A 25729-nucleotide genomic window follows, 5' to 3' on the forward strand; every position below is an offset into this window, starting at 1 on the left:
GCCATTTATATGGATACACCGTAATAAAATGGGAATGTTTGGTGATATTAAAGTCCTGTTTGTGGCACATTAGTATATGTGAGGGGGCAAACTCCTCAAGATGGGTGGTGACCATGGTGGCCATTTAGGAGTCGGCCAACTTGGATACAACTTTTGTTTTTTCAATAGGAAGAGGGCCATGTGACACATCAAACTTATTGGTAATGTCACAAGAAAAACAATGGTGTGCTTGGTTTCAACGTAATTTTATTACGGTGTATCCATATAAATGGCCCACCCTGTAGAATTACCACGTTTGTAAGCTGGCACAGAGGACAGCCTCTGTATCTTGAAAGTATTTTCATTATGTCTTCACAGAAAAAGCAAAAAAACTAAACAAAACAAACAGAAGAACGCCACTTTAGATTTGATCATAAATCCCCCCAATGATCAGGGAGCAGCTTTAAATGTAGCAATAGTTAGCTTTCAGTTTGCCTAAGCTATCACTCAGCAGGAAATTAACAGGGTTGTTGCTGGTTATATCACAAAAGGGATACTGCCGAGCACCTGCACAAAGAGCTAAAGTTGGTATGTTCAAACGCAGAGGTAAGGTAGGCCCTCAAACTTAGAAACTTAGAAATCCTCTTTTGATATTTGAAGTGATTAATAAGCTGTAAAAAAAAAGAAATCACAGACTAATATGTGAACTACCAAACATTTACATTTATTAAATTGTTAAAATACAGTAAGTGTAAATAAAAAACAAAAAAACAGAACCAAGTGTACTCTTTTACTGAACATCACTCATCCGTCTCCAACACTGAGGGCAGTTGTTGATATACATGTGATCTCCCTCCACTGGTGGTTTAGTTTTGGTTAAACGCAAACACTGAAAGCTTGGAAGAGGGATCCAAAGACTTCTTCTTCTTGGCACTACTTTCATCAGCTTCTGCCTTTTCATTTTCATTTTCCAAGCCTTCTCCTCCTTCTGCTCTTTTCCTCTTCTTCAGATCTGCTGCGTCTCCGCTCTGGCCTTTAGCTCTTTCTGTCCATGACTAAAAGATAGGGGTGGAAATAAAATGGACAAGAACCGAACATGTTAATTACTGCACAGTACAAAAACAAAAATTGTATTGTTGTTCCGTCTCTATACAGGCTCTAAACCACCTACGTGATGATGACGAAATACACACATGGGCACTCGGGCATGCAGTTTGAAATTGCATCCTGTCAGGTATAATCACTATTGACAGCATGTATCTCTTTGGCCTGCTGGCTCTTTCCTTCCTCGAGCCCCCTCCTTTTCTCTAAGCCAACACAAAAGGAAGCACTTTTCTGGACGTAATGGAGCCAGGATGAATCATCAGGCCTGGTGTGTGCAGTCCAGCAACACACACACACAAACACGCACACACACACACTCACTCTACACCTCCAGTGCTTGATGAAGCACTGTCATTAACCCATGCATATTCACACAAGCAAACACACAAATGGCACCATTACAGAGCTGCTAGATGGTACAAGCTTTGACATATCACTAATCAGCTGCTGCTTTATTAGATATGGACTGAATAATTTTATCAACACACACTAGCACACACACACACACACAGACACACACACAATGGTTGAGCAGTTTTAGGCTAAACTTAAGCCTGCAGGGCCATCACCTAGGTTCTTTTTCTGTAAACACACAGCTGAAATGCACTTATACAAGCTAATAAAAATCATATCGACTCCTTTGGTTCAAACTTGAAAGAAAAATGTGAATGTTTAAATAAAATAACCGGCAGGCATGAAATGAGGTCTTGTTCATGCTGACCATATTTTCCTCTGGCACTGGTTAATATTTCTTTTTGTTGTCTGACTAATTTTAGCTAATACGGTCAAATGCTAACTAATGTGGTCAGCAGCTAGCCTGCTAACTTTAGCTTTGGGGCTCGCTAACCCTCTTGCAATCAAAATACCATGTTAACCCACAAAGTTTGTGTTGTCCCTATGTGGAGTTTGTGCTACAGTCTGTGTTGTGTTGGGAGCTGGTTGTTTTTTGACGTTTGTGGTAAGTGGACTTTTCTAAGCTACTGTTAGCTAGTTTTGCTCACTGTTGACACTGCGAGCTTAATGGTTTCTTTATGGTCACTGCATCTTTTGTGTCAGGTGCCAACTGTGATGTCTTTTTTTTTTTTTTTTTTTTTTTAACCTGTCCCGTTTGGTTCTTTTGCCATCAGAATTATTGTCTAAAGGCGAAGAAAGATGCCCAACGGATTTACTTTACCAAATGGACCATCCCAGCCTTGCCGTAATGGTCCATTTGATTCACCTTTTATCGTTTATTTTATTTTCACTTGCTGAATACGGGACAGACTTGACTGGGGGAAGGAAAGGGGAGAAAGAAAGAGGGAAAGAAAAACAGCGGGGAAGAGGGACGGGGAAAAAGGGCAAAAACCAAAACCAACAGAATAAGCAGACAAAAAATACATATATCGATCACCTGGATCACCTGTTGAGAAAGAAAGAAGAAAGCAAGCAGAAGAAAGCGAGAGTAATAAACATCATCACAATGATCTATGGGAATATGACAGTAAATACTAAATATTAAACATTATTGTGCAGCACGTAAGATCGACAGCGCACAGTGTGCTTTGAGGTAGGAGCCAAAAAGGGTGTAGTTTGTGTGTGTGATCACCTGTGTGTACACCTGTGAGCATGGACGCCGCTTTTTTTTTTTTTTTTTTTTTTTTTAAAAGGTTCCTTCATGTAATGATCGGCTAGAGGGTGTGGGGGGCCACTGCCCGTCCTCCAGGGCATGACGCAGGTATGGAGGAGATCAAAACTCTAGACATCCAGAGGCCCCCAGAACACAAGAGACCAAGGAAGACCAACAGAGGGGCAGCAGCGTCACTATCCCAGAAAGAGCTGAGGAGAGTCCCAGATGAGGGGTCACTCAGCAGCCGCGGAGCAGAAGCCAGGGGTTGCAGTGGACGTGCCCGTGAGCTCCGCCGGCAGCCAGCTGTGCCTGAGTGACCGAGCTCCGGGCCGAGAGGCCGAGGGTACCCCACCTCCGAAGTGGCCCGAGCGAGCCCCAGGCTCCAGGCCCCGATAAGCAGCCGCCAAGGAGTGAGCCGGTGTGTACCTGGGCGCCCACCCCCGGCCACACAGAACCACCAACGCACCGATGTCTGAGGGCGTCTGCCACCGGCAGGGGAAGTGGTGGGGGGAGATAGGCCTCCAAACCTTGGAGGGCCTGAGATGTCCCCAGAGAGGTGGGGTCTGATACCCAACCTGACATATAGACACAGACATACAGGCACACACAGATACAAACATCCATTCCCACCCTCATGCTCTCATAAGCAATTATTCCACACTCAACCAACGTGGAGACAGACATAAAGAGACGCTGTACACACAATCACTCTCCCCAAGCGTACTCTAAGAACCGGGTCTGGGTACCCTTGCCCCTGAGGGGAAAGTGCACCCAGACCCAGGTGGTGTTACCCTTTTCCCTGCGGTGGGGAGAAGCAGACCGCCCCGACTCCGTAGCAGCAGGGAGGCCCCACATTCCAGACCCCAGTCGGACGGCCAACTCCTCCTCCCAGCCCCCCCGCTCCAGCAGGCCGCAGAGAACGGGGTGTGTGAAGACTCAAACCTCCCTCCACCCGCTCATATGTAGTGTTGATGCATGTGTGTTCTAAGGTGCATTTAAAACCCAGGAGGGCATGGAGCTACCTGCCAGAGCAGCAGGTAGCGCATAGCCCCTCCTGCTAGCCCTCAATGTCTACGTGTATTTAAAATTGAGAGGTGGGCAACGACGCCAGGGGTGAGGTGTACACCCTGATGGTAATTTGGATTCTGTGTGGCGTGCCCACCCCCAAGATCCTATATGTATGTGTAATGAGAGTGTGAGTAATGTGAATGTCTAAGGTGTGGGATAAAATTGAGGCAGAGGCAGCCAGAAGGGGACAGAGGGGGATGCCTCCCCTGCACCCTGGTGACACACCCCTACCCCAAAGCCCTGCATGTGTGGGTGATTGTGGTGGAGCGGGAAAAGGCAGGCAGCTGGAGATGGGGAGGGAAGGAAGGGAGGGGCAAGTAACCCCTCCCTGGGGCCAGCTCCCCCGCTGACCCCAGTAGGCACCCCCATACTCTGCAACCCGCCAGGGAAAGGGGGGCCCAGGCCCATCCGGACCGGGGCCCAGCGCAGTAGCGCTGCCCGGCCCCACAGAGCCCGGGACAGTCCACCCGACCCCACCACAGAGAAAACTGCACCCATCCCATCATCATGCCAACTGTGATGTCACTACAGCTATATACTATACTGGTGCTCAGTTGTGCCGGGTATGCTTCAGTCTTCTCCTGAACGGCAGGTGTCGCTTCTCAGCAAAAAACCAAAAAGCAAAAAACCCCTCAGTATCAATGAGGTAGAAACAGGAAACAAAGATGCGTTTTTTGTTTTGTTTTTTCAAGTTTTCTACAGTTAGTCTCATCTTTTCAAACTGTTGCACCTGTGTTTGTTGGTGTCAAACGGGCTGGCCCAAGTGCTTCAGAAACTGCTGCACTGCAGTTTTCCTGAACAACCATCTCTACGCAGCCTGCACGAGTATTGTGGCTGGCCATGTCCATCCCTTTATAACCACAGTGTTTTTCTAATATGACTACATCATTTTCTGATGACTACATCTGGCAACGTAACGTATCATGTCGCAAAGCTCAAATCATATTAAACTGGTTTCTTGAACATGGCAATGACTCTAATGCTCTCACATGGCCTCCACAGTGACGAGATCTCAATCTAACAGAGCTCCTTTTGGATGTGGTGGAAACTGAGATGTACATCATGGGTGTGCAGCCGACACTATAGATTCATCTTTCAGAACAACTGAAAATTCGGATCAGAATTATGCTTCTGCTGATTGACCAGCCGATCATCTCTCATGCAGTATTATCATAAAATCAATGCTTTGCGCCCTCAGTCCCCAAACACACTTGACTGGGCTCCCAGGCAACAGGCATCCCCTCACCCCCACTTCCTTGTCATCCAGCTTTCTGCTGAGAGTCTTGATGTATGCAGGGTCAGGGCCAGGGTACCACAGAAGCACTCGGCTGGATGAAAGGACGAGGCGTGTCATTAGTGGCACAACCACCCTCATTCACTCACCTATTGACTGACCACAGCTGAGACACAGCATTTCAGAGAAAAGTGGTTAAAACCAAACCCTGGATTTCTTTTTTTGTTAATGTGACCCTGCAGGACTCTAATGACAGTACAACAACTTAATTGAGTGATTTTAAACTTTTGAATACATTTCTTTATATTTAGGAAACTACTTATCTGTTTTATTCAAATCTGTAGACCTGAAATCATTTTTAAAAATAAAAAGCTTCAGCTGGTTGGACAGCTCAAGCGGTACTGATGAGACTATTCGAAGCAGTTATGCTGGTTAGATTAGTGATGGGTGAGTTTTCAGATGATTTGCTGCTGGGAAGCGGTACAACTAGCTCCCATGTTCTCAGCCTCTCATTAAAATGCGAAAACATTTCAGTGCTTGGGAGGAAGAGAAGAGTACACGTATGGATACATTTCTCATTTGATGTGAAAGAAAATAAGACACTTTGTAAACAGTGTGGAGCAGCTATCAGCTATCAACACAACACACTCTTACGTTTTATATGTTAGTCACCTGAACCAATTTCAGATTGAGTTTACTATAATTTTATGATATTTTCTCGACTGAAACTAGACTTAGGCTAAAAGAATTTAGATGGTTAAATTATGAATAACACTAAATTCTAATTTGCTGAACACATGACCATCTTTGATTTCTGAATGGGAATCAGCTTGGACTAGAAATATGGCCAAATGCTAAGTCAGCTTATGAAAACTGCAAATTGTGCACACCCACATAAAACTTTAAAGAATCCTTACAAGTCGAGGGCTGAAAATGGGATTCTCTGCATTTACAATTTCAGTTGGGTTACTGAAATTTTAGACAAGGGTGTCTACGGGGGTTGAGGATCAACCTGCCAAAGACTCCAATCACTGGACAGCTTTGGAAAATTTTGACATCACTGTTTTAGCAACCCCCCTCCTCTCTAAAGCCCTCGATGTGTCATACCAGTCTCTCCTCCGTCGACAGCGTCCTGAAGCGTCCCATAGCCTCCTTGATGACGTCGGTCTCTTCCAGGTCAGGGTTGTCGGCTAGGATACTCTTCCTGTTCTCCTCCAACCAAAGCTGGAAGCCTGTCTTTGGCCTAAATGCACAGAGAAAACGAGAAATGCTGCCCTGTTTAAAAACGCTCTACATGTAGAATCTGTTTTTGAACATCCCAGTGTTCAAAGGGTCTAACCATTTCTTTCTTTGAAATCTTTTACCTCTTGTTTTCAGAGTTATCTGCAGGTGGTGCTGGAGGTGGGGTGTCTGGTCGTTTCTGCAGATTTGCAGCTGGCTCTGTGTTCTCCTGAGCCTTCTTATTAGCTGTCTTTGTGGCAGCCATCTGCAGCAGAGTAGACTGAGTCTTCACAGGAAAAAAACAAAAGGACATTTTATTGTTTTGAAAGATGCATTATCTTTTCCAGGTACTATTATTTTGAGACCTCGGCACAGCTATGTGGATACACATGCTACAGCTTTAATTTCTGAGACGGTACCTTGATTTTTGGCTTGGGGGCCAGAGGTTTGAGGACGGGACTTTTGCTAGGTTTCCCCCCAGAGCTGCTGAGCTGAGCTGACTTCTTGCTGGACATCATGTTGTCCAGGATGTTTGTTACTCGCGGCTGACCGGATGAAGCTGACATTTTCCCCGAATCAGGAACCTGAACACACCAAAGCAATAATAGAATTTAAAGAAAGAATTTGAAGATATTGTATATGTTCCTTATAGTCAACAAATCACATGAAAACAGCAACAACAAAAACAGTGCATTTTTTCTTCTTCGCCACTGACTCCAAGGTGACTGAGCCACACCCGGTGGCTTACCAGGTGCTTCATTAAGAAGAAAGCCTGTAATATAAAAGATGGAGGCAGGAAAGTGATTTCACCCATCGTTTTAGTTTTTATACTGTACTTAACTGAGCCTTGAAGGCTAGCCAATACTTAAACCCTGCCTTAGCGTTTATCTCACTCTGAGTGGGAGAGAGAAGTCAGTGTGCAGTGGGGTAGCTTTCTTACAGAGTTGCGTACAGATCTTCTTTTTGCAACCCGAGTCAGCTCCTGCTGGCCAACAGACAGGCTGCTGTTCAGACTCCACACAGTTAAAAGCAGCTCCACAGACAGACAGGAGAGATGAAAGTGATCTCTGAGGAATAAGCTAAACCTTCTTAAGAACCACTTCTCTCTCTTTAAACCTCTTACAGTCTTTATTCATATTCAAAACCAAAAGAGTCCTTTGTCTTTTATTAACACTTAGACATCAAAAAATGACTAATAGCCTTTTTCCATTGTACCTACTGGCTTGAGCGAGTTGACTTGTTTTCTATTACAATCGAGTGCTACCTAATGTGTGTTGGGTCGTTATAGCAACGCGGCCGAACGTTCTGTGACGTCATCTGTGTGCACCACGAATGCCACAACAAAGGAGGGTGTTGAGGTGATGGCTTTTTTGTCACATTCAGGGATCACTGGGTTGTTTTTGTGTAGCCGCATCCCTCGTTTCAAAAATGGCACTCTCATAAGACCTCATCAGATCGCCTGGAACCCCAGCCAAGCATGTAGTAAAAAACGTACCTGGTACCGAGTCGCGTAGGTAATATTGGAAAAGGGCTATAATGAGACCACATCCCTGATTTTGACAAAATGAAAACCTAAGAAGTCACAGTTCTTACCTTAAAAGGATTTGCACGTCCCATTTTACCAACTGAAAAACAAGAGAGACACATCGGGAAGTGATTCAGATAAAATTGGCTGACCAACTTCTTCATTTAACACCTAATAACTGGTCTTGTTTCACATTTGAATATTAAAATGGGCTTGGGTGATGGGAGCGGCTGTCCCACTTTAATCTCACTCTGAAAACCTGCCAACAACTGACAAATACTTGAAATGAAATCAAACCCAGCTAAAATTCCACTGACAGAGACACCACAAGTGTACAATATGAGGCGGACAGTACATGGTTGTTGGGTTATTTGTCCTGGATCATGCTAAAGTGACTCACCCTAATATTGAACATCTAAGCTGACTGACAGATCTGCGTTTACTCACTTGGTGTCGGAGACGGCTTGATGGGCGAGCTGGCTTCTTTAGCAAACGGGTTCACACCTGACAGACATGGGGGAGGCGTGTTAGCATGTTAGCAGCAGCACTGGCAACTTGTGCAAAGTGAGCAGAAGTAAGAGGTGGAACTGACGTTTTTTTGTTTCTGTCGCCTCCTCCGGCTCCATCTCCTGCCCGTCCTCTTCCTCCATGAGCTCTTCTCCTCTTTCCTCCTCATCCTCTTCCTCCTCCTGCTGATTATGTCTTCTGCTGTAACGTCCTCCTGCCATGACGTTGGTGTGGCCATACCTGTGCAAAAAGAGAGCAAATACTGCTGCTTTTAATCTGAATTTGCAAACTATAAAATAAATTGGAGGAGACGGGTGAAGGTTTTACACTTAAAATGCTGCAATAAATGTTACATGGTTGATATTTTCCTTCCTTCATCCATATAAAAATAACATATATAAAAGAACCTATATTTTAAAAAAAAATTGTTCAAGGTTTCACATCATAAAAAAGCTCTGCTTTTTTAACCAAGTAACCATCTCATTGAAGAACATGTATCAACTGGCTTTGATAAAGATTGTGTGGTGACGTGAAGTCGTCTGACACTGCTATCGGCTAGTCACCCATAAAGGGTGATATCTGTTATTTTGGCCAAAGCCAGGCGGTCCAGATTCATTTACATAAACAGTGAAAGTGATGCATGCTTTTTGACATTACCCAGAGCTCCGTCTCGTGCTGGAGTATTCAGGCTCCTCTTGCTCTTCTTCCTGCATCTGGTTGGATTTCTCCAGGGCAATCTCGCTGAGCCGTTGTGCGAGGGCCATGCGTCTGGATCGGGATGCGTATCGTATGGCCAGAGTCACCACATTCTGGGTCATCATCTCTGCCAGCTCCACACAGCGAAACTCTCGCTCTAGTTTGCAGGACAACTGTAAGAAAACAACAACTCTAAACAAATCTGTACTTTGGGAGTGTCTCGATCACCAAGTGTGTGCGGCGTTCACACTTACTGCAAACATCTTCATGAGCAGCTCCTGCTGCTCCTTCTGGGACAGAGTCTGAGCATCTTCATCTATCTCGTAGCCGCTGGAGGACAGGAAGCTGTAGTGGTTGTGGAAAAGGACTGAACGCCAGAACTGCTCCTGAAAAACAACAGAGGGTACCGCTCAGCTGTTACTGGATCCATGACACCACTAAGCCACCTGAAAAGATCTGAGGACTGGATTACTTCGATAACCCATCTTCCAGGTGCTCATTCTTGTGTTTATTTACCTCCATCTGCCCCTTCTCTGTTGTGGTTTGACACAGGGGCAGCTTGAAGGGCAGGATGGCCACGGCCGGTCTGGGCAGGGTGGGAGGATACCTGGAGCCTTTACATGGAATACACCTAACAAGACGAGGACAGAAGGAATGTCAGCCTCTAAGAAGCAATAATTAACCAGCATCAAGGATCAGCTCATATGCACTGAATGCATTAGTTTAGTCAGTCACCACTCTTTTTATTTCCTGTTCAAGCTGCTAAATCAATGAGCTGTGATGCAGATGAAAGCTCACCTGAGCTGCTGAGGGTTCTCGTGCACTCCAACCACCCAGTAGTGATCTGATTTGCTCTTGCAGGTCTCCCTGGTGTTGCACACTGGAGTCCACGTGTTGCCCAGGGAGCGGTTCAGTATTCGCACCACGCCGTTTGAATCCACATAGCACGGGGTACCTGAAAGACCACGAGACGTATTCCAGGGCGGGTTGTTCCAAATCATCACCAGCAGCAAAGTAATGATGCTTCTCATGAGATTCTTTCACATTATAATATCTTGACATACTGACCCTCGGCTGTGAAGCCGAGCCAGGACAAGTAAGACTTTTGAGAGAGGGGGAGGGGTTCGCCGCTGATGAGTTGCCTCTTCTTTCGACTGAACTGCAGCAGCTGGACACCAAGAGCCTGTTCTCCATCGAAACCTGTAGCTGGTGGTGGAAAATGAGACACATGTAAAGAGCTGGAAGATAACACTGCAAACTGCAGTACTTAAATTTGGACACAGAGTGGAAATTTCCAGATCACAGCTTAACAGTGGGGGTGGCCTTTACTCTTATCTGATCGTGGGCTGATCGTGGCTCAAGAGTTGGGAGTTCGCCTTGTAATCGGAAGGTTACCGGTTCGAGCCCCGGCTCGGACAGTCTCGGTCGTTGTGTCCTTGGGCAAGACACTTCACCCGTTGCCTACTGGTGGCGCCAGTGTCCGGCAGCCTCGCCTCTGTCAGTGCGCCCCAGGGTGGCTGTGGCTACAACGTAGCTTGCCATCACCAGTGTGTGAATGTGTGTGTGAATGGGTGAATGACTGGATATGTAAAGCGCTTTGGGGTCCTTAGGGACCAGAAAAGCGCTATATAAATACAGGCCATTTACCATTTATCTCTTGTGATGCACATTTTACATTTTCACTCTGTGTTGACTCCATGTGGTGGAAAGTAAACTGAATGAACTGAACTGACATGTAACAATGACACACCGACAGTTACATTACAAAGCTAAGAATAAATAAATAATTCCTAATTTTATTTCTGAACCGCACAAGCACATGCAATGTGCTGATTATCAAAGAAGAGTGTGTGTGTCTCTAACCCCGATGGTAGACGACGAGCAACTGCTCTCCGTGTCCTGCCATGCAGACCACAGGCCCCGGCAGGCTGAACAATTCTCTCTGTACTCCTCCGATGGAGAAGAGCCTGATCATTAGCGTGCTGGTGGCGACTGCTGCCCAGCCTTGACCCAGACAAAGAGCCCTCGCATCCTCCCCTTTCGGTAGGTCGACCATCCACTCCTTATTGGTGTCCCACGAGGAGAAGTGAAGGCACTGCAGCTTACTGGAGAGAGGGGGGAAATTACTGAAAGGGGAGAAAAAAATAAATAAATCCCCAGAAGCAGGTCAGGTGGAAGTTTTACCTAGCGAGCTCTTCTGTGCTGGGGCAGGCCAGCAGCACAGCCTCCTGGGAGAGATCAGCCATGGTGTGACCCAGTGAGTTGGTGAGGTGCATGGCATGGTGCACGGCCGTGTCGTGAAACTCCACATCAATGGCATTGTCCTGCTCGTCATTGTAGCCTCGCACTATCCCCACGGAGTTCCACATCTGAGGCACAGTTTGCTGTTATGACATGCGAGCAACTCAGATTTACAGTGTAATGACTCTCAGTGTGTCCTACCATGAAGCGGTGTGTGAGATGTGCAGGGGTGGAGCCCGGCTGGAAGGCTTTCTGGGGAGGACTTGGCATGGGCCCCTCGTAGACAGGACGCAGGGGCGCCACCGGGGGCGCTGCAGGCGCCACAGAACTACCTGCGTCATCGTTGTTGTCCCCAAATTTGTCCTGACCGAGCTTCAGTGATCCTGTGTCTGAATGAAAAAGACAAAAACAAAAAAAATAAATGGAATAATTTCAGGTGATGTCTCCATTCATGTGAGATGTATTCTGAGATGTTCTGTGATGATCAGTTTCACTTCTTCTAAAATCTGAACACCTTGTGACTTTAATCACCTAATTATTTTTTTTTCCCCCACAGATAAACATTAACAGTTAAAGACAGCGATAGGCTAACCTGCACAACGACAACCTTCACTGCCTTCTCCACTAGATAGTACTGACTTTAGGAAACATTTGCTTTGCTTACAATGGTGACAAATATAAGGATAATTAACAGGTTAAACATTGACTGCAGGTGGTGGAAATTCATGCAAACAACTGAGTTGTAACTGTGCCTCCTGAGCCTGAAATCCAAGTTCATGCTACAGACTTTCTGGTCAAAATTCATATAAAAACGCTAAACACTTGTTTTGATGTTGAACCTTTGCAATTTAGCTCTTTAGTTAAGATTCTTTTTTTTTTTTTGCTTCTTTCACAAAGTTGGATCTGTTTTTTTCTGCACACAGAAAAGCTTTTAGCCTCCCTTCAAAGAATAATAACCAAGACTGCAATAAAGATCATTTTAACCTGCATTTTGTAACATAAGTCTCATTTACTAGAGCATAAAATGCATGTCCCTGTTAAATAAGATAACACAGACTCTGGCGTCTCCACTCAGGCACTCCATTCATACTTAAGTGCCTAATCAAATCCAAAGACCCAAGGTAGGTCTGGAAAAATCCTGAAAACAAAAGAGTTTGATGCTATATATTTTACAGGAATCAGTTGAAACCAAAAATAATCTTTCAATGAAATTTTATTTCTGTGTAGCAATAATATAGTTTTAACATATATGTATAAAGTTATTTAGTCCCACTTAAAAGAAAACGACAGCTAGCGCCATCCCTTCTTTGCAAGAATTTCTAATTTCCTAATCTCGATCTTTGAACGTTGTCTTTCCTGTGTTTTGTAATACATTTTCAATTATTTCTGACATTTTAAGGACCAAACTATTGCTCAAGAACATAACTGCAAGATCAATCCATGATGAAAATAATAGTTAGGTACAGCAGGAGTTTGTGATGGCCAGCGCACCTCGCTTTTATCTTCCATCTGTATTCGCACCCTCAATGACCCCATCTTCACCCACCTAGTGAGTTCTCGTCGTCCAGGAACGCTCCTCTGTTCTTCACCCGCCCAGTCGCAGGCACCAGGAAATCGTCATCGTCATCGTCCCAGCCAACGGCTTTCTTAGCTGGAGACTTTGTGTCACTCAGTCCTTCATCCATCAGTCTGTCATCGTCATCATCAAACAGATCATCGTAGTCTTTTGCAGGCTTTTTTGCAGCGACCTGCTGAAAGTCCATGACAGATTTAAGCAGCTTGAATTTAACTGAACAAAAGAAAAAAAAGGGAGACTTTGAAGCTGGGCGTGTTTACAGTTGTGTTATGAACTAACCGCAAATGACGCTCAACTGGTTATAAATGCAATCCGGTAACTTATCAATCTATGGACGCTGTTGTTCCTGCACTGAGGTGAAGGTGGAGTGCAAAGAATATGTAATAAAGCTTAAAGGCATAAAAAAAAAATGTAGTGATAACTTCTTGATTTTAAAGGTTTGACCTGTAAAATTATGTTTTACAAGTGACTTGTCTGTAGTTAGACTTCCTATTTATTACTGTAGAGATCTATCCCAGCTAATCTAATGAAGAAAGATAACCTGCAGACCAACCTTACTTCATGGTACAGGGATGTACAGAGGGGGTACAAAAACAGGTTATTTGAGCAGTACCTTGGTCGTATTCTTGTCAGCTGTGGAGGTGCCGAGTCCGTCCAGCAGGCCCAGGCAGCCCTCTGTGTCCGTGTAGGCAATCTGGCTGCCTGATGGATGCCAGGCCAAACTGCACACTGTGAAGCCTTTCTCGTGTTTCTGCCTACAGCAGAGAGCAGAAAGCTTAAACTTTAGTGATGAGCAACATCTACTGTTCAATGTTGCTTTTTGGCAGAGACTACAATAGGATTGACATCATCTGTGCACAAACTATATAATTCAATTCAATTCAATTTCAATTCAATTTTATTTATATAGCGCCAAATCACAACAAAAGTCGCCTCAAGGCGCTTTATATTGTACAGTAGATAGCACAATAATAAATACAGAGAAAAACCCAACAATCATATGACCCCTATGAGCAAGCACTTTGGCGACAGTGGGAAGGAAAACTCCCTTTAACAGGAAGAAACCTCCGGCAGAACCAGGCTCAGGGAGGCGGCCATCTGCTGCGACCGGTTGGGGTGAAAGAAGAAAAACAGGATAAAGACATGCTGTGGAAGAGAGACAGAGATTAATAACAGATATGATTCGATGCAGAGAGGTCTATTAACACATAGTGAGTGAGAAAGGTGACTGGAAGGGAAAAATTCAATGCATCATGGGAATCCCGGCAGCTCACGTCTATTGCAGCATAACTAAGGGAGGATTCAGAGTCACCTGGTCCAGCCCTAACTATATGCTTTAGCAAAAGGAAAGTTTTAAGCCTAATCTTGAAAGTAGAGATAGTGTCTGTCTCCCGAATCCAAACTGGAAGCTGGTTCCACAGAAGAGGGGCCTGAAAACTGAAGGCTCTCCTCCCATTCTACTTTTAAATACTCTAGGAACAACAAGTAAGCCTGCAGTGCGAGAGCGAAGTGCTCTAATAGGGTGATATGGTACTACAAGGTCATTAAGATAAGATGGGGCCTGATTATTTAAGACCTTGTATGTGAGGAGCAGGATTTTGAATTCAATTCTGGATTTAACAGGAAGCCAATGAAGGAAGCCAAAACAGGAGAAATATGCTCTCTCTTTCTAGTCCCTGTCAGTACCCTTGCTGCAGCATTTTGGATCAGCTGAAGGCTTTTCAGCGAGTTTTAGGACATCCTGATAATAGTGAATTACAGTAGTCCAGCCTGGAAGTAATAAATGCATGAACTAGTTTTTCAGCATCACTCTGAGATAGGATATTTCTAATTTTAGAGATGTTGCGCAAATGGAAGAAAGCAGTCTTACATATTTGTTTAATATGTGCATTGAAGGACATGTCCTGGTCAAAAATGACTCAAGGTTCCTCACAGCGTTACTGGAGGCCAAGGTAATGCCATCCAGAGTAAGAATCTGGTTAGATACCATATTTCTAAGATTTTCAGGGCCGAGTACAATAACCTCAGTTTTATCTGAATTAAGAAGCAGAAAGTTAGCGGCCATCCAGGTCTTTATGTCTTTAAGACATTCCTGCAGTTTAACTAATTGGTGTGTGTTACCTGGCTTCATGGATAGATAGAGCTGCGTGTCATCTGCATAGCAGTGAAAATTTATGCTATGTCTTCTAATGATGCTGCCTAAGGGAAGCATGTATAATGTAAATAGAATTGGTCCTAGCACTGAACCCTGTGGAACACCATAATTGACCTTAGTGTGTGAAGAGGACTCTCCATTTACATGTACAAATTGGAGTCTATTAGATAGATATGATACAAACCACTGCAGTGCAGTACCTGTAATACCTACAGCATGTTCTAATCGCTCTAATAGGATATTATGGTCAACAGTATCGAATGCAGCACTGAGGTCTAGCAGGACAAGCACAGAGATGAGTCCACTGTCAGAGGCCATAAGAAGATCATTTGTAACCTTCACTAAAGCTGTTTCTGTGCTGTGCTGAGCTCTGAAACCTGACTGAAACTCTTCAAATAAGCCATTCCTCTGCAGATGATCTGTTAGCTGTTTGACAACTACTCTTTCAAGGATGTTTGATATGAAAGGAAGGTTGGAGATTGGCCTATAATTAGCTAAGACAGCTGGGTCTAGAGATGGCTTTTTAAGTAAAGGTTTAACTACAGCCACCTTGAAGGCCTGTGGTACATAGCCGATTATTAGAGATAGGTTGATCATATTTAAGATCGAAGAATTAATTAATGGCAGGACTTCTTTGAGCAGTTTTGTAGGAATGGGGTCTAAAAGACACGTTGATGGTTTGGAGGAATTAATTATTGAAGTTAACTCAGAAAGATCAATTGGAGAAAAAGAGTTTAACTTAACATCGATGGTACTAAAAGTAGCTGTAGATAATATTACATCTGTGGGATGATTATTGGTAATTTTTCTCTAATGATAAAAATTTTATTTGTGAAGAAGTTCATGAAGTCATTACTAGTTAACGTTAAAGGGATTGTTGGCTCAGTAGAGCTCTGACTGTTTGTCAGCCTGGCTACAGTGCTGAAGAGAAACCTGGGGTTGTTCTTATTTTCTTCAATCAGTGACGAATAGTAAGATGTTCTGGCTTTGCGGAGGGCTTTCTTATAAAGCAGCAAACTATTTCTCCAGGCTAAATGATGATCCTCTAAATTTGTGACACGCCATTTCCTCTCCAGCTTACGAGTTATCTGCTTTAGGCTACGTGTTTGAGAATTATACCACGGAGTCAGGTACTTCGGATTTGAGGCCTTAGTTTTCACAGGAGCTACAGTATCCAGAGTCGTACGTAGTGAGGAGGTAAAATTATTAACAAGATAATCAACCTCTGTTGGAGATACAAGCCCAGGAAAGAACACATGATTTGTTCAATACAAATACTGGGGGAGGGGGAAAACACATAATAAACTATTCCTTTAATGATGTCACCAGCCTTTAGGTCTCAGTTATCTTTAGCCCTCAAGCACTGGGAACCAAGGTAAACAATTTCATCAGCATCAGTCCCCTAAACCTTTTACCTGTCACATATATGTTTTTAAATTCACTCAGCGTCTGCACAGCTTTGTTTCCTACCTTTCCACACACAGCTTGCTGTTCACATCCCACACTGTAAGTAAACCCCCCACGCTGCCAGCTGCCAGGAAACGCCCGCAAGGAGACCAAGACACCACGTTGATGGGCTGCAAAAAGTAAGGAGGGGAAATCAAATTTAAGAAAAAAGAAAAATAATGATTGAGTTGTTTCAGCTATTAATTATCTGAGTAACTCACATGTTTAAAAAAACAAAAAACAAAACAAAAAAAACAGTAAAAACTCCCACAAAGGGGTTTAAAATAAATGAAATATACCTTTAATGAAATAAAATTACCATTCAATTCTCTTCTAAGGTCAGATTAAGAAGTGAATAATATACATACTATGAACAAAAGTACCTGGCCACACCTGCTAAAAGGTACAGTCAGTAATATTTTAAGGTTATTTAAAACATAAAAGAACATTGTACTCAAAAATATACATCTTCATTTGTAATTGCATCTTCCAACAAACTGATGTGTTCTCATAAACCTAGAATTAATCAATTAAAAATACATACGAGGGGAAGAAGTGACTCATAAACTTGTATCAGACTCCTTTCACAAAGTTTTGAAGAGTAAATAGAATGAGTCATGCTAAAGAGTGAGGTGCTGCAACAGGAAGCCATTATGGCAACAATGCAGTTCATTAAACTTCTTCCCTCCCAGATATTTCAGGATCTATTGTAAATGGTATTGTTGCAAAGTGGAAAGATTTAGGAACATGTCAAGTTACAGAGTGGGGTCACCAAGTGCTGAGGTGCACAGGATGTAAAAGCCTCCAGAGCTCTGCTGACTCTGTAACTGCAGAGTTCAAACCTCCTCAGGCATTAAGATCACAAAAACTGTGTGGTGGGAGCTTCATGGCGTGGACTTCAATGGCTATGCTGCACCTATAGACAGTCAGTACTTTGTCCATATAGTATTTAAGCAGTTTCAGGCTAAACCTTCTTCAAAAAATAAATCGTATCTAGGCTTTTATCCAAGTGCTGTAATCACAGAGTGGTTTCACACAGTGATTCTCCTATTGTATCAAACAGACCATTAACATTTTTACTTTGTATTTCTTTAGTGAATACTTTCTTTCTAAACCCAGAACTTTATTTTAAAATCTGTGTTTGCACTGTCTGTCTTTTGCAGTAAACAATTATCCTGTTGTGTAGTAAAGGCCATCCAGGTGGCAAGTCCAGATCTATTATTTTATTAGCCTGGTCCACAGCATTAAATAAGTAATGTGCAGTGATCGGAATAATGGCGTTACAAGTAACGGCGTTACTATTTTCAGTAACGAGTAATCTAACTAATTACTATTCCTATTGGTACAACGCCGTTACAGTTACTAACAAGAAAATGCGGTGCGGTCGCGTTACTGTTTTTCAACAAACAGACGGTTGAAGCTGCGTTCAGCTTACCGCATCTTATATCAGTTGCACGGAAGTAGCTTACTACGCAAGTAATCTGGACGCTACAGCTTTAAGCAGCTGTGCGCGCTCCCGCGGACGGTAATCACAATCACTGTCTAGCACAACACCTGGAGCGAAGGGGGCAAAACAATCGCATGAGTGCTGCTGTTTGACTGAGGAAGAATAAAGTAGTCGTGGTAAGTTAATCACATGACCACTTAAAGACAAAGCAACAAGGTGATATATACCAGTTTATAAATTGTGTTGATAGGCCACGTAAAACCAGAGTCATGATAAACAATATATACGCGGCGTTTTTTCCTCAATAGTTTCGTCACGTTTACTGTCTAAGGACAGCGCTAGCAAGCACTCTCTGCTTATGAGCCAAAAAAAACAAACAAAAAAAACAGGGGAAGTTTTAGGAGTGACGGCGAGAGCGAGAGAGGAAGACACCAGAAAAAGAGGGAGAGCGAGTTTTGAGATGTGAGAGATTTGTGACGTTTAGCATGTTTGGAGTGTGTAGTTAATGTGTTGTCTTGTGTAGTTAGTGTGTAGTGTTGTGGATAGTTTTGTGTTGTGTGTCAGAACAATGAGGCGACTGCTGTCTCCAGGTAAAAAAAAAAAAAGGAGTGATACACCTGCTGCTGTCAGGCTGTGATGTTCTCCTTTATAGTGGACAGAAATTATTTTTTTGGAGTGGCACAAATAATTTGTGTGGCATCTTATTGAATGCAGAACAGCTGATTGTTCTGTAAATAGTTTGAAATGGTTTTTTAAAAAAATCAAGGCAAAAGGTAAATGGATGCAAATAACTTTGTTGTTTGCAAAACTTGTGCATAGGACTTTAAAACTGACAATTTATATTTGCATTTAAAGTTATGAAATATGATTCATTAAACATGTTTGTGGTCGTTATGGTAAAAAATTTAACTTTTTCTACTCTGATTTTATGTTTTTTGTCTGATTTTAGATCAATTGTGTTAATACAGTATGTCAAAATGAAAACATGACTGTAAATTCAGACACGTGAGGTTGTGCTGAAAAGGATGATACCAAACAAGGCAAAGTAAATTGTTTTTAAAGGCAAAATGTGGAGGGAAAATCAAAAGTAGTTAAAAATGGCCAATTGTACCCTGGACCCCACAGAGTTAAACGTTTTTTTTTAAAGTAATGCAATAGTTACTTTTCAAGTAATTAATTACTTTTAGAATATTGTAACTCAGTTACTTTTTTGAAGAAGTAACAAGTAACTATAATTAATTACTTTTTCAAAGTAACTTGCCCAACACTGGTAATATGTGTCTGCGTGTTTCACCCCTACAATTGACGAATTTAACTTGCATCCCAAGCTTGTTAGTGTTAGCTGATAACTTAACAGTCCACCCTTCAAACTAAATGTATTCATTTTTAATACAGAAAACCATCCCAGTCCAACCAAAAAAGTGATGTCCCAGATCCCGCTTCCATCTTTAACATACAGTCTTTGGTCATGATGCCAAAAGTAGTGCTAAATATTGCTGTACTATTTAGCATTAGCATACAAATATATCAGCATATTGATGTCCTAGACAGGATTGTGAGGCCATGTTTTATATTTCTTCAACAGTACACAGTTACAACAAATACTGCTTATACTGATAGTCAGGTGTACAATGTGCATATGCGACATGCAGGACACACAATAGTACACCATGACAGTACAGGCCAGTCTCCTGTATGCCTCATCACCGCGTGGACAATGCTGGACCTAACCTGTGTGAGCAGATCATCAGACAGAGTGCTCACGTGGTCCCAGGAGCCTCGCTCGTACAGGTGTACCTTGGTTTCAACTGGAACAGCTAAAAACTGACAAATGCAAACGTTTTGTTATTTTAGGACTAATGTCTTTCTCGCTCTTATTCAAGGCAGCAAAGAGACGTGTCACCAACCTTTCCCATCCCGGGCTGCCAGGCCAAACGACACAGAGACTTGGCGTTAGTGACGTCATTTGACTTCTGCAGCAGAGGCCAACTGATCACCTGAGTCTGAGAAAGAAGATAAAAATCATGTAGAAAAACAGAATTATGTGCATTTTTTTAAATGAAAAGTGCTGAAATGCTGATGTACCTGCTCCTCAATATTCCACACCACCACAGAGCCATCACAGCTAGCAGAGGCCTGAAAGACAAAGGCGACAAAGATGTGATGTACGACAGGTGTGCTCAGGTTATAAATTCTCTTGACAGGAGCTCCTTTTTTTAAAATTTTTTATAAAACACTGTGTGGTTCTCTTTTGTATTTATACATTTAAATTAATACTGTAAATGGAAGTAACCACAGTAATATGATGAGGAACAATGGGGCGTGAGTTCATATAAAGTTGCAATGAAATGAAGATATTGTCCCATTTGTAACTCAACACAAATACTCATGTCAGCCTTTGTGTAGAATTTCTGCTTTCAGACAAAAGGTTCACTCACCAAGAAGTCATCTTTAGGGTCAAAGGTGACGCTGAGGACAGGTGCCTCGTGACCCCTGAGGGTTTTCTGTTGACTGCTGTCTGACACCTCCACCACCTTTACCATGAAGTCACTGTGGAAAAAGGAGAAAGGTAAGCTGGGTTCACACGTCACTGACTGCCTGCCAGTGAGCAGCGGCACAGTTGAGAGGAAGGGTACATCAGCTGTGACCTAATACAAGTGCAAATTGTCAAATCAATGAACAAGAGGAGCAAAACATTACAGATTTCCTTCACCGTCTACCAGAAGGTAGATGCCGAATCTGCCCTAACAGCCACAGATGCCTGAATCTGAACAATCAATCCCACTACTGAAATTACCAGGGTGAAAATAGCAGCATCAATACGGCGCCTTGCTCCGTGCTTTTATTACTGTCATAAACCTGTTTAGGGCAAATCATTTCTGGCAGCAAACACACGTTTATCTCCAATCTGGACTAATCAGAAACCAATCCGTCTGCGAGGTGGAAACATCACAGCTGTGTGGAGCTGATTCTGCACTGAACAATAATGAACCTAATGGGATCACCTTGTGCTGTAGCCATACACACACACACACACACACACACACACACACACACACACACACACACGGGGGGGGGCAATCCCGTTACGCACGACTGCCTCACCAGGTGCCACGGGAGAAACTGAGGCAGAGTGGATGTGCATGGTTTAGCAAAGCAAAAGTGACATTTGTTCATCTTTCAGCATCATTGGTGGAAAATATCACAGAAGCAACACATGAGTGTGTCTGGTCAGCTGTAACCGAATTAATTCTGAAGGTTGTTCTCAGCATGATACAGACTGGCATCAGGTCAAGTCAGGTGTGAGGTCACAGGTAGTCCAACTCTTCCAGCACATCAATACATGCCATTGCCAGAAGGTTTGCTGTGTCTCAAGTCTCGTGGAGACTCCAGTGCTGGGACAGTTAATCTAGGAGAGCTGGACAGGACATTAGAAAGTCCTTAACCCATGAGTGTCTGCTCCTTTGTGCAAGGAGGAACAGGATGATTATTGCTAGAGATACAAGGTGACCTCCAGCAGGCCACTGGTGTCTGACCAAACAATCAGAAGCAGACCTCATGAGGGTGGCTTGAGGACCCTAGGTCCCCAACTGGGCCCTGTGCTCACTCTGTACTCACCATGGAGCCTGACTTACATTACCCATTGAATACCAGAATTAACAGGTCAACCACTGGCACCCTGTGCTTTTTACAGACAAGAGCAGGTACGTGTGAAAAGGTCTGGAGAAACCGTAGAGAACGTTATACATTATTCAGCATGACTGATTTCGCGGTGGATCAGTGATGATCTAGGGAGGCATATCCATGGAGGGATGCACAATTCTCTACAGGCTAGGCAACAAAACCATGACTGCTAATAGGTATCGGGATGATATCCTTGGACCCATTCTCAGACGCTGGTGCAGTGCATCCTGGATTCCTCCTGGTGCTCAACAATGCGCAGCCTCATGTAGCGATAGTATGCAGGCAGCTCCTGCAGCACGAAGGAACTGATATCACTGACTGCCCTCCAGAGCTCAGTAATGCCCTGGTCCAGATCAGGGAGAAGATCCCCCAGGATACCATCATTGTCTCATTAGGAGCAGGGCACTACATTGTCAGGCACACGTGTAATATGCAGGGGCCATACAAACTACTAAGTACCATCTGAGCTGCAATGAATGAATGAATGGACTAATGATGTGGCATACTTTCATTCCTTACACACCACCCAGCCATATCTGTACAGATATTAACATGATTTTTTTTCACATAGAGATCTGATGTGTTTTCAAAATGTTCCTTTGATTTTGTAAGTTTTTTTTATACCCAAACTTTAAATATGAAGCCAGCCTGGCAATGAGCCAGCAAAGTTAGTCACCTTAATTAATGATCTTTCAAATATCTAAGCCATTACTTTTACCCTGCTTTCATTTATATCATTTCAATTCAGCACAAGCTAGCCAACTATCAAGTACCTGGACCCAGCAGCAACTCTCGAGCCGATGCTGTTGAAGGTGACGTGTGTGGCATTGGTGGTGAAGCGGGTCAAGATGCCGTCTGGATCGCCATCAGGAAATGTGTGGATCTGCACAGTGTTGTTGGAGCTCGCTGTTACCAGCTTGCCATTCTGTGGAGCAGAGAACACATTGTCTCCAAACATCATTTGTATGATGCAGTGTGTCACCGAATAACGATGACATCTGTAGAAAAGTCTGAGGAAATCCAACCTTCAGTGCCAGAGAATAAGCCTTCTCCCCGACGGTGATAAACTTTGGATCGTCATCATCCAGACTCTCCCAGATCCGAACATCTCCATCATTTCCGCAGGTTACAATGAACCTGTGGAAAATTTGATCAGGCTAGTTTACAGAAACTTTGTGCAGCACAAGATTGATGAAATGATCGGTTTAAATTATTAAGCCTCCTAGAAACCAAAATCAGGACTGTGAACGATTTCAGTTTAACGTAGGATAGAATTTAAATGAATCACATTTTACTCAGTTTCAGCCCATTGAAGGACTTGTGTTGTCACTGATGGGCTTAAGCTAAATAATTTTCAGCAAACCTTGAGTCTTTTATTTCATACTGACTCCTGACAGTCCTCCTCCTAGCAGGGTGAGGGATAGAGATGCATCAACAGTTAAACCTAGACCAAAACTGCAATGTAATGCTAAATAACTCCATCACAGAATTACAACTGGCAGTGTATGCTGGTGTCTTAATGGAAGCATAGACTGACCACAAAACCTCATAACTGTGAGACTGATGCGCTCAAGTTCATATGTCCTTGCCTGATCTGGTCTGGCTAACCTGCGGGCTACACTAATAATTTAAAGGACACGTTTGTAAAGCAATACTTTCACAGGATGTGGGCTGATCATAGGTGAAATCTGAGTCTTAAACGCAATCAGATCACAGCTTTACTTGTACATTAGCTGTCACAGTATGTGCTCAAAGGGAGACACTTTTTTGTTTTCGGACTCACCTCCCAGTGTCATCAAAGCACACCTCGGTGTGTCCTTCAGAGTGGCCGTAGCGCATCGGCTTCCTTTCACATGCCATTTTGACAAAGCACCAGACTGAAGAAAGGAGAAAACACGTGAAAACCTCTTCTTCTATCAAGTAACACAGTCTACACCTGCTCCTCCGCCACTGCTGCCTTATTAACCCATGGGGAGCTAACAGCAGAGTTGAGCTAACGCTAACAATAGAGCTAAATATAGCCGACCACACTCGTACAAACTCCACGGTGTTCACGGCATCAGACACTAAACTACTGGAGGCCGTTTTACACCGAGCTGTGAACAAAGTATTTCGTTAGAAATCAACTTACACGTTTCTTGGGTGACTGGACACACTCGGTCCTCTTCTCCTGAATCTCCCGCGCTGCGTTGAAAACAAGGAAACGTCACGTCACAACTCCCGCCAGCAACGTCATGACGCAAATTTTGTAATCCCTCCCACGTTTGAAGCAAGGAACGGGATTTTGGATTTATTTATTGATTGATTCATTCATTTATCAAAAGGCATTTATCGAAGGCAGATTATCTAAGGAACTGTGCCTTAAAGCATTGAAACAGTATTTTCATTTTTCTGTCGTTTTCCGACAAATTTATTTTACAAGTTGGATGGTGTATGCAAGTGATACATACATTATATAATTATATAATTAGGCCCTTGTCTGTTAGAGGACTTTAAAATGTAATATTTTAATGTACACATTATTATTATTATTATTATTAGTAGTAGTAGTAGTAGTGTTAGTATTTTAAGTCAGACAGGAGTCTTTCAGTTCATCTCACATTTATGATTCAAACAGTACATGTGTTGTAATTTTAATTTAAAAAATCATTTTTTTTAAAGAATGAATGAAAGAATGTAATTTCACTCGATTCTCATTTGTTTGGATAATGCACATTAATTTTTCAGACTGACACTTTCCACTGTAGCTCACATGGAAACATAGTGAGGGTATAAGACTAATGTCTACATAAATATTCACTCAAAAAACCCTTTTGTTTAATGATTTATTTATATGAACCTTTTAATATATATAGATTATGCACCCCTCAGCGTTTTCTCAGGGGATACTTTGATTAGTGGAACAGGAAGTACTCTGCTGGCAGACATCAGTGTGTCTGAATATTATATCATTGATGTGTAATATTGTACCAGGACTTGTGAAGCAGGCCTAAAGCTTAGTTATGTGTTTTAGTCTACACAGGGCTGCCAAATGCAGTCATGGACCAACATAAAACCTCAAAAGCAAAGTTCTTGAACTTGGAAATCCACTGTATTATGCATCCAATATAACAGCACACGATGGCTTTGAGTTGCTGAAAACCTAAGCTCCTAGCTCCTACGAGACAACATTAATACTTTATGTACATGGGTCAGGAAGATCAATAGACGTGGCTCCTGAGTCTCTCCATTGCCTGGCCACTGACTTGTGTGCAATCAGGGTGATGAAACACAAAGTTTGCCACATGAATGACAAACCAGTATGAGAAAGTGATCAGTAAGTGTCTGGTTTATTTCATGTTTAAAATGAAAACTCAAATTTTCTGGCTTTTATCCCATGAACGATTAAAAAATAGTGGATGTTCCATTTCCTGTGCTACAGGAATCCCACAAATATTTCATCTGACAAACTGAGTTTAAGTCAACACAGAAAAAAAGGAGCATTTTCTCTGTGGTACATTGGTACTGAACCCACGATTGCAAGGGGACGTCCTTAAAGCTGAACTAAGATGATTTTATAAATAAACTAAGAAGCTACTGTTGGGTTTATATTTTATTATTGTCATTTGTATTAAGAAATATTTAACCATATATGCTTAGAGGTGTATAATCGATTGTGTAGTGATAGGATGTGTGATCTTTAGTAGTCTGCAGAACGTTGTGTGCATTCCAGAGTGGTCTGGCTTTCACACTTACATTTTGGGAGCATGGGAGAGGTCGTACCTTGTCTTATTGTTTTATGGTAGGATAAACGTATCTATATCTGTTTTAGTCTAAGTGCCTTTTGTTTAGATGAACTGCTGGACTTCCAGGCCAGCAGGTTTAGGAAGTCATATATGACGTCATGCTTTGACACCCCCCCCCCCCACACACACACACACACACAGGGTATTCTTTGTTCACATGTATACCTATGTAAGATATTATATGTTAATGAACCTATGCATATTCATGTAACCATAATAAAAGGAGTGCTATGGGGAACCTGGCTGAGAGTCTGACGGAGGTTAAGTGGTTGGAACGACACTTGGCTCCAGACAGGCCTCCTCATGCATGAGTAACACTAAGAACGTTGCCTACTTGTGTCTTGTTCTTTGCTGTGTAGCAAATTGTCCTGAACGTTCCAGCGAATAGGTTTATGCTACAAACCTATCATTAAAATTCTGTGCAAAAGTCTTGAGTCACCCCTACTTTTTTAATA

The 25729-nt window shown here is 42.9% G+C and overlaps 1 protein-coding gene across 2 annotated transcripts; it reads right to left on the bottom strand.

Annotated features, from left to right (window-relative positions):
- Positions 1 to 682: 682 nt before the first annotated feature.
- On the bottom strand, positions 683 to 23750 carry wdhd1 (WD repeat and HMG-box DNA binding protein 1). Of its 2 annotated transcripts, none has more exons than XM_031736335.2 (26): positions 23621 to 23750; positions 23273 to 23366; positions 22515 to 22626; positions 22263 to 22414; positions 20244 to 20355; positions 19891 to 19941; positions 19713 to 19808; positions 19537 to 19629; positions 16383 to 16489; positions 13371 to 13512; positions 12728 to 12929; positions 11383 to 11570; positions 11125 to 11309; positions 10804 to 11045; positions 10009 to 10146; positions 9739 to 9895; positions 9457 to 9571; positions 9195 to 9326; positions 8902 to 9113; positions 8330 to 8484; positions 8185 to 8241; positions 7806 to 7837; positions 6632 to 6796; positions 6356 to 6498; positions 6099 to 6234; positions 683 to 1034 (listed from the first exon to the last, which is right to left on the bottom strand). In XM_031736335.2, exons 2-26 carry the CDS (start codon positions 23347 to 23349, stop codon positions 846 to 848), a joined length of 3390 nt encoding a protein of 1129 aa, XP_031592195.1. In that variant the 5' UTR covers positions 23350 to 23366; positions 23621 to 23750; the 3' UTR covers positions 683 to 845. The 2 variants fall into 2 exon arrangements, with proteins under 2 accessions (XP_031592195.1, XP_031592194.1); XM_031736334.2 differs by having other exon boundaries at positions 12728 to 12932.
- Positions 23751 to 25729: the final 1979 nt, after the last annotated feature.

The sequence above is a fragment of the Oreochromis aureus genome, linkage group 1 (assembly GCF_013358895.1).
Source record: "Oreochromis aureus strain Israel breed Guangdong linkage group 1, ZZ_aureus, whole genome shotgun sequence".
In the NCBI taxonomy this organism is placed as follows: domain Eukaryota; kingdom Metazoa; phylum Chordata; class Actinopteri; order Cichliformes; family Cichlidae; genus Oreochromis; species Oreochromis aureus.

Coding starts and splice junctions, on each gene's coding strand:
- wdhd1 (XM_031736334.2), bottom strand. CDS start 23,349: ATGGCATGTGAAAGGAAGCCGATGCGCTACGGCCACTCTGAAGGACAC. Junction 19,809..19,890: donor TGTGGAATATTGAGGAGCAG/GTACATCAGCAT, acceptor CTTCTTTCTCAG/ACTCAGGTGATCAGTTGGCC. Junction 16,490..19,536: donor CTGATGATCTGCTCACACAG/GTTAGGTCCAGC, acceptor TACTTTTTGCAG/CCCATCAACGTGGTGTCTTG.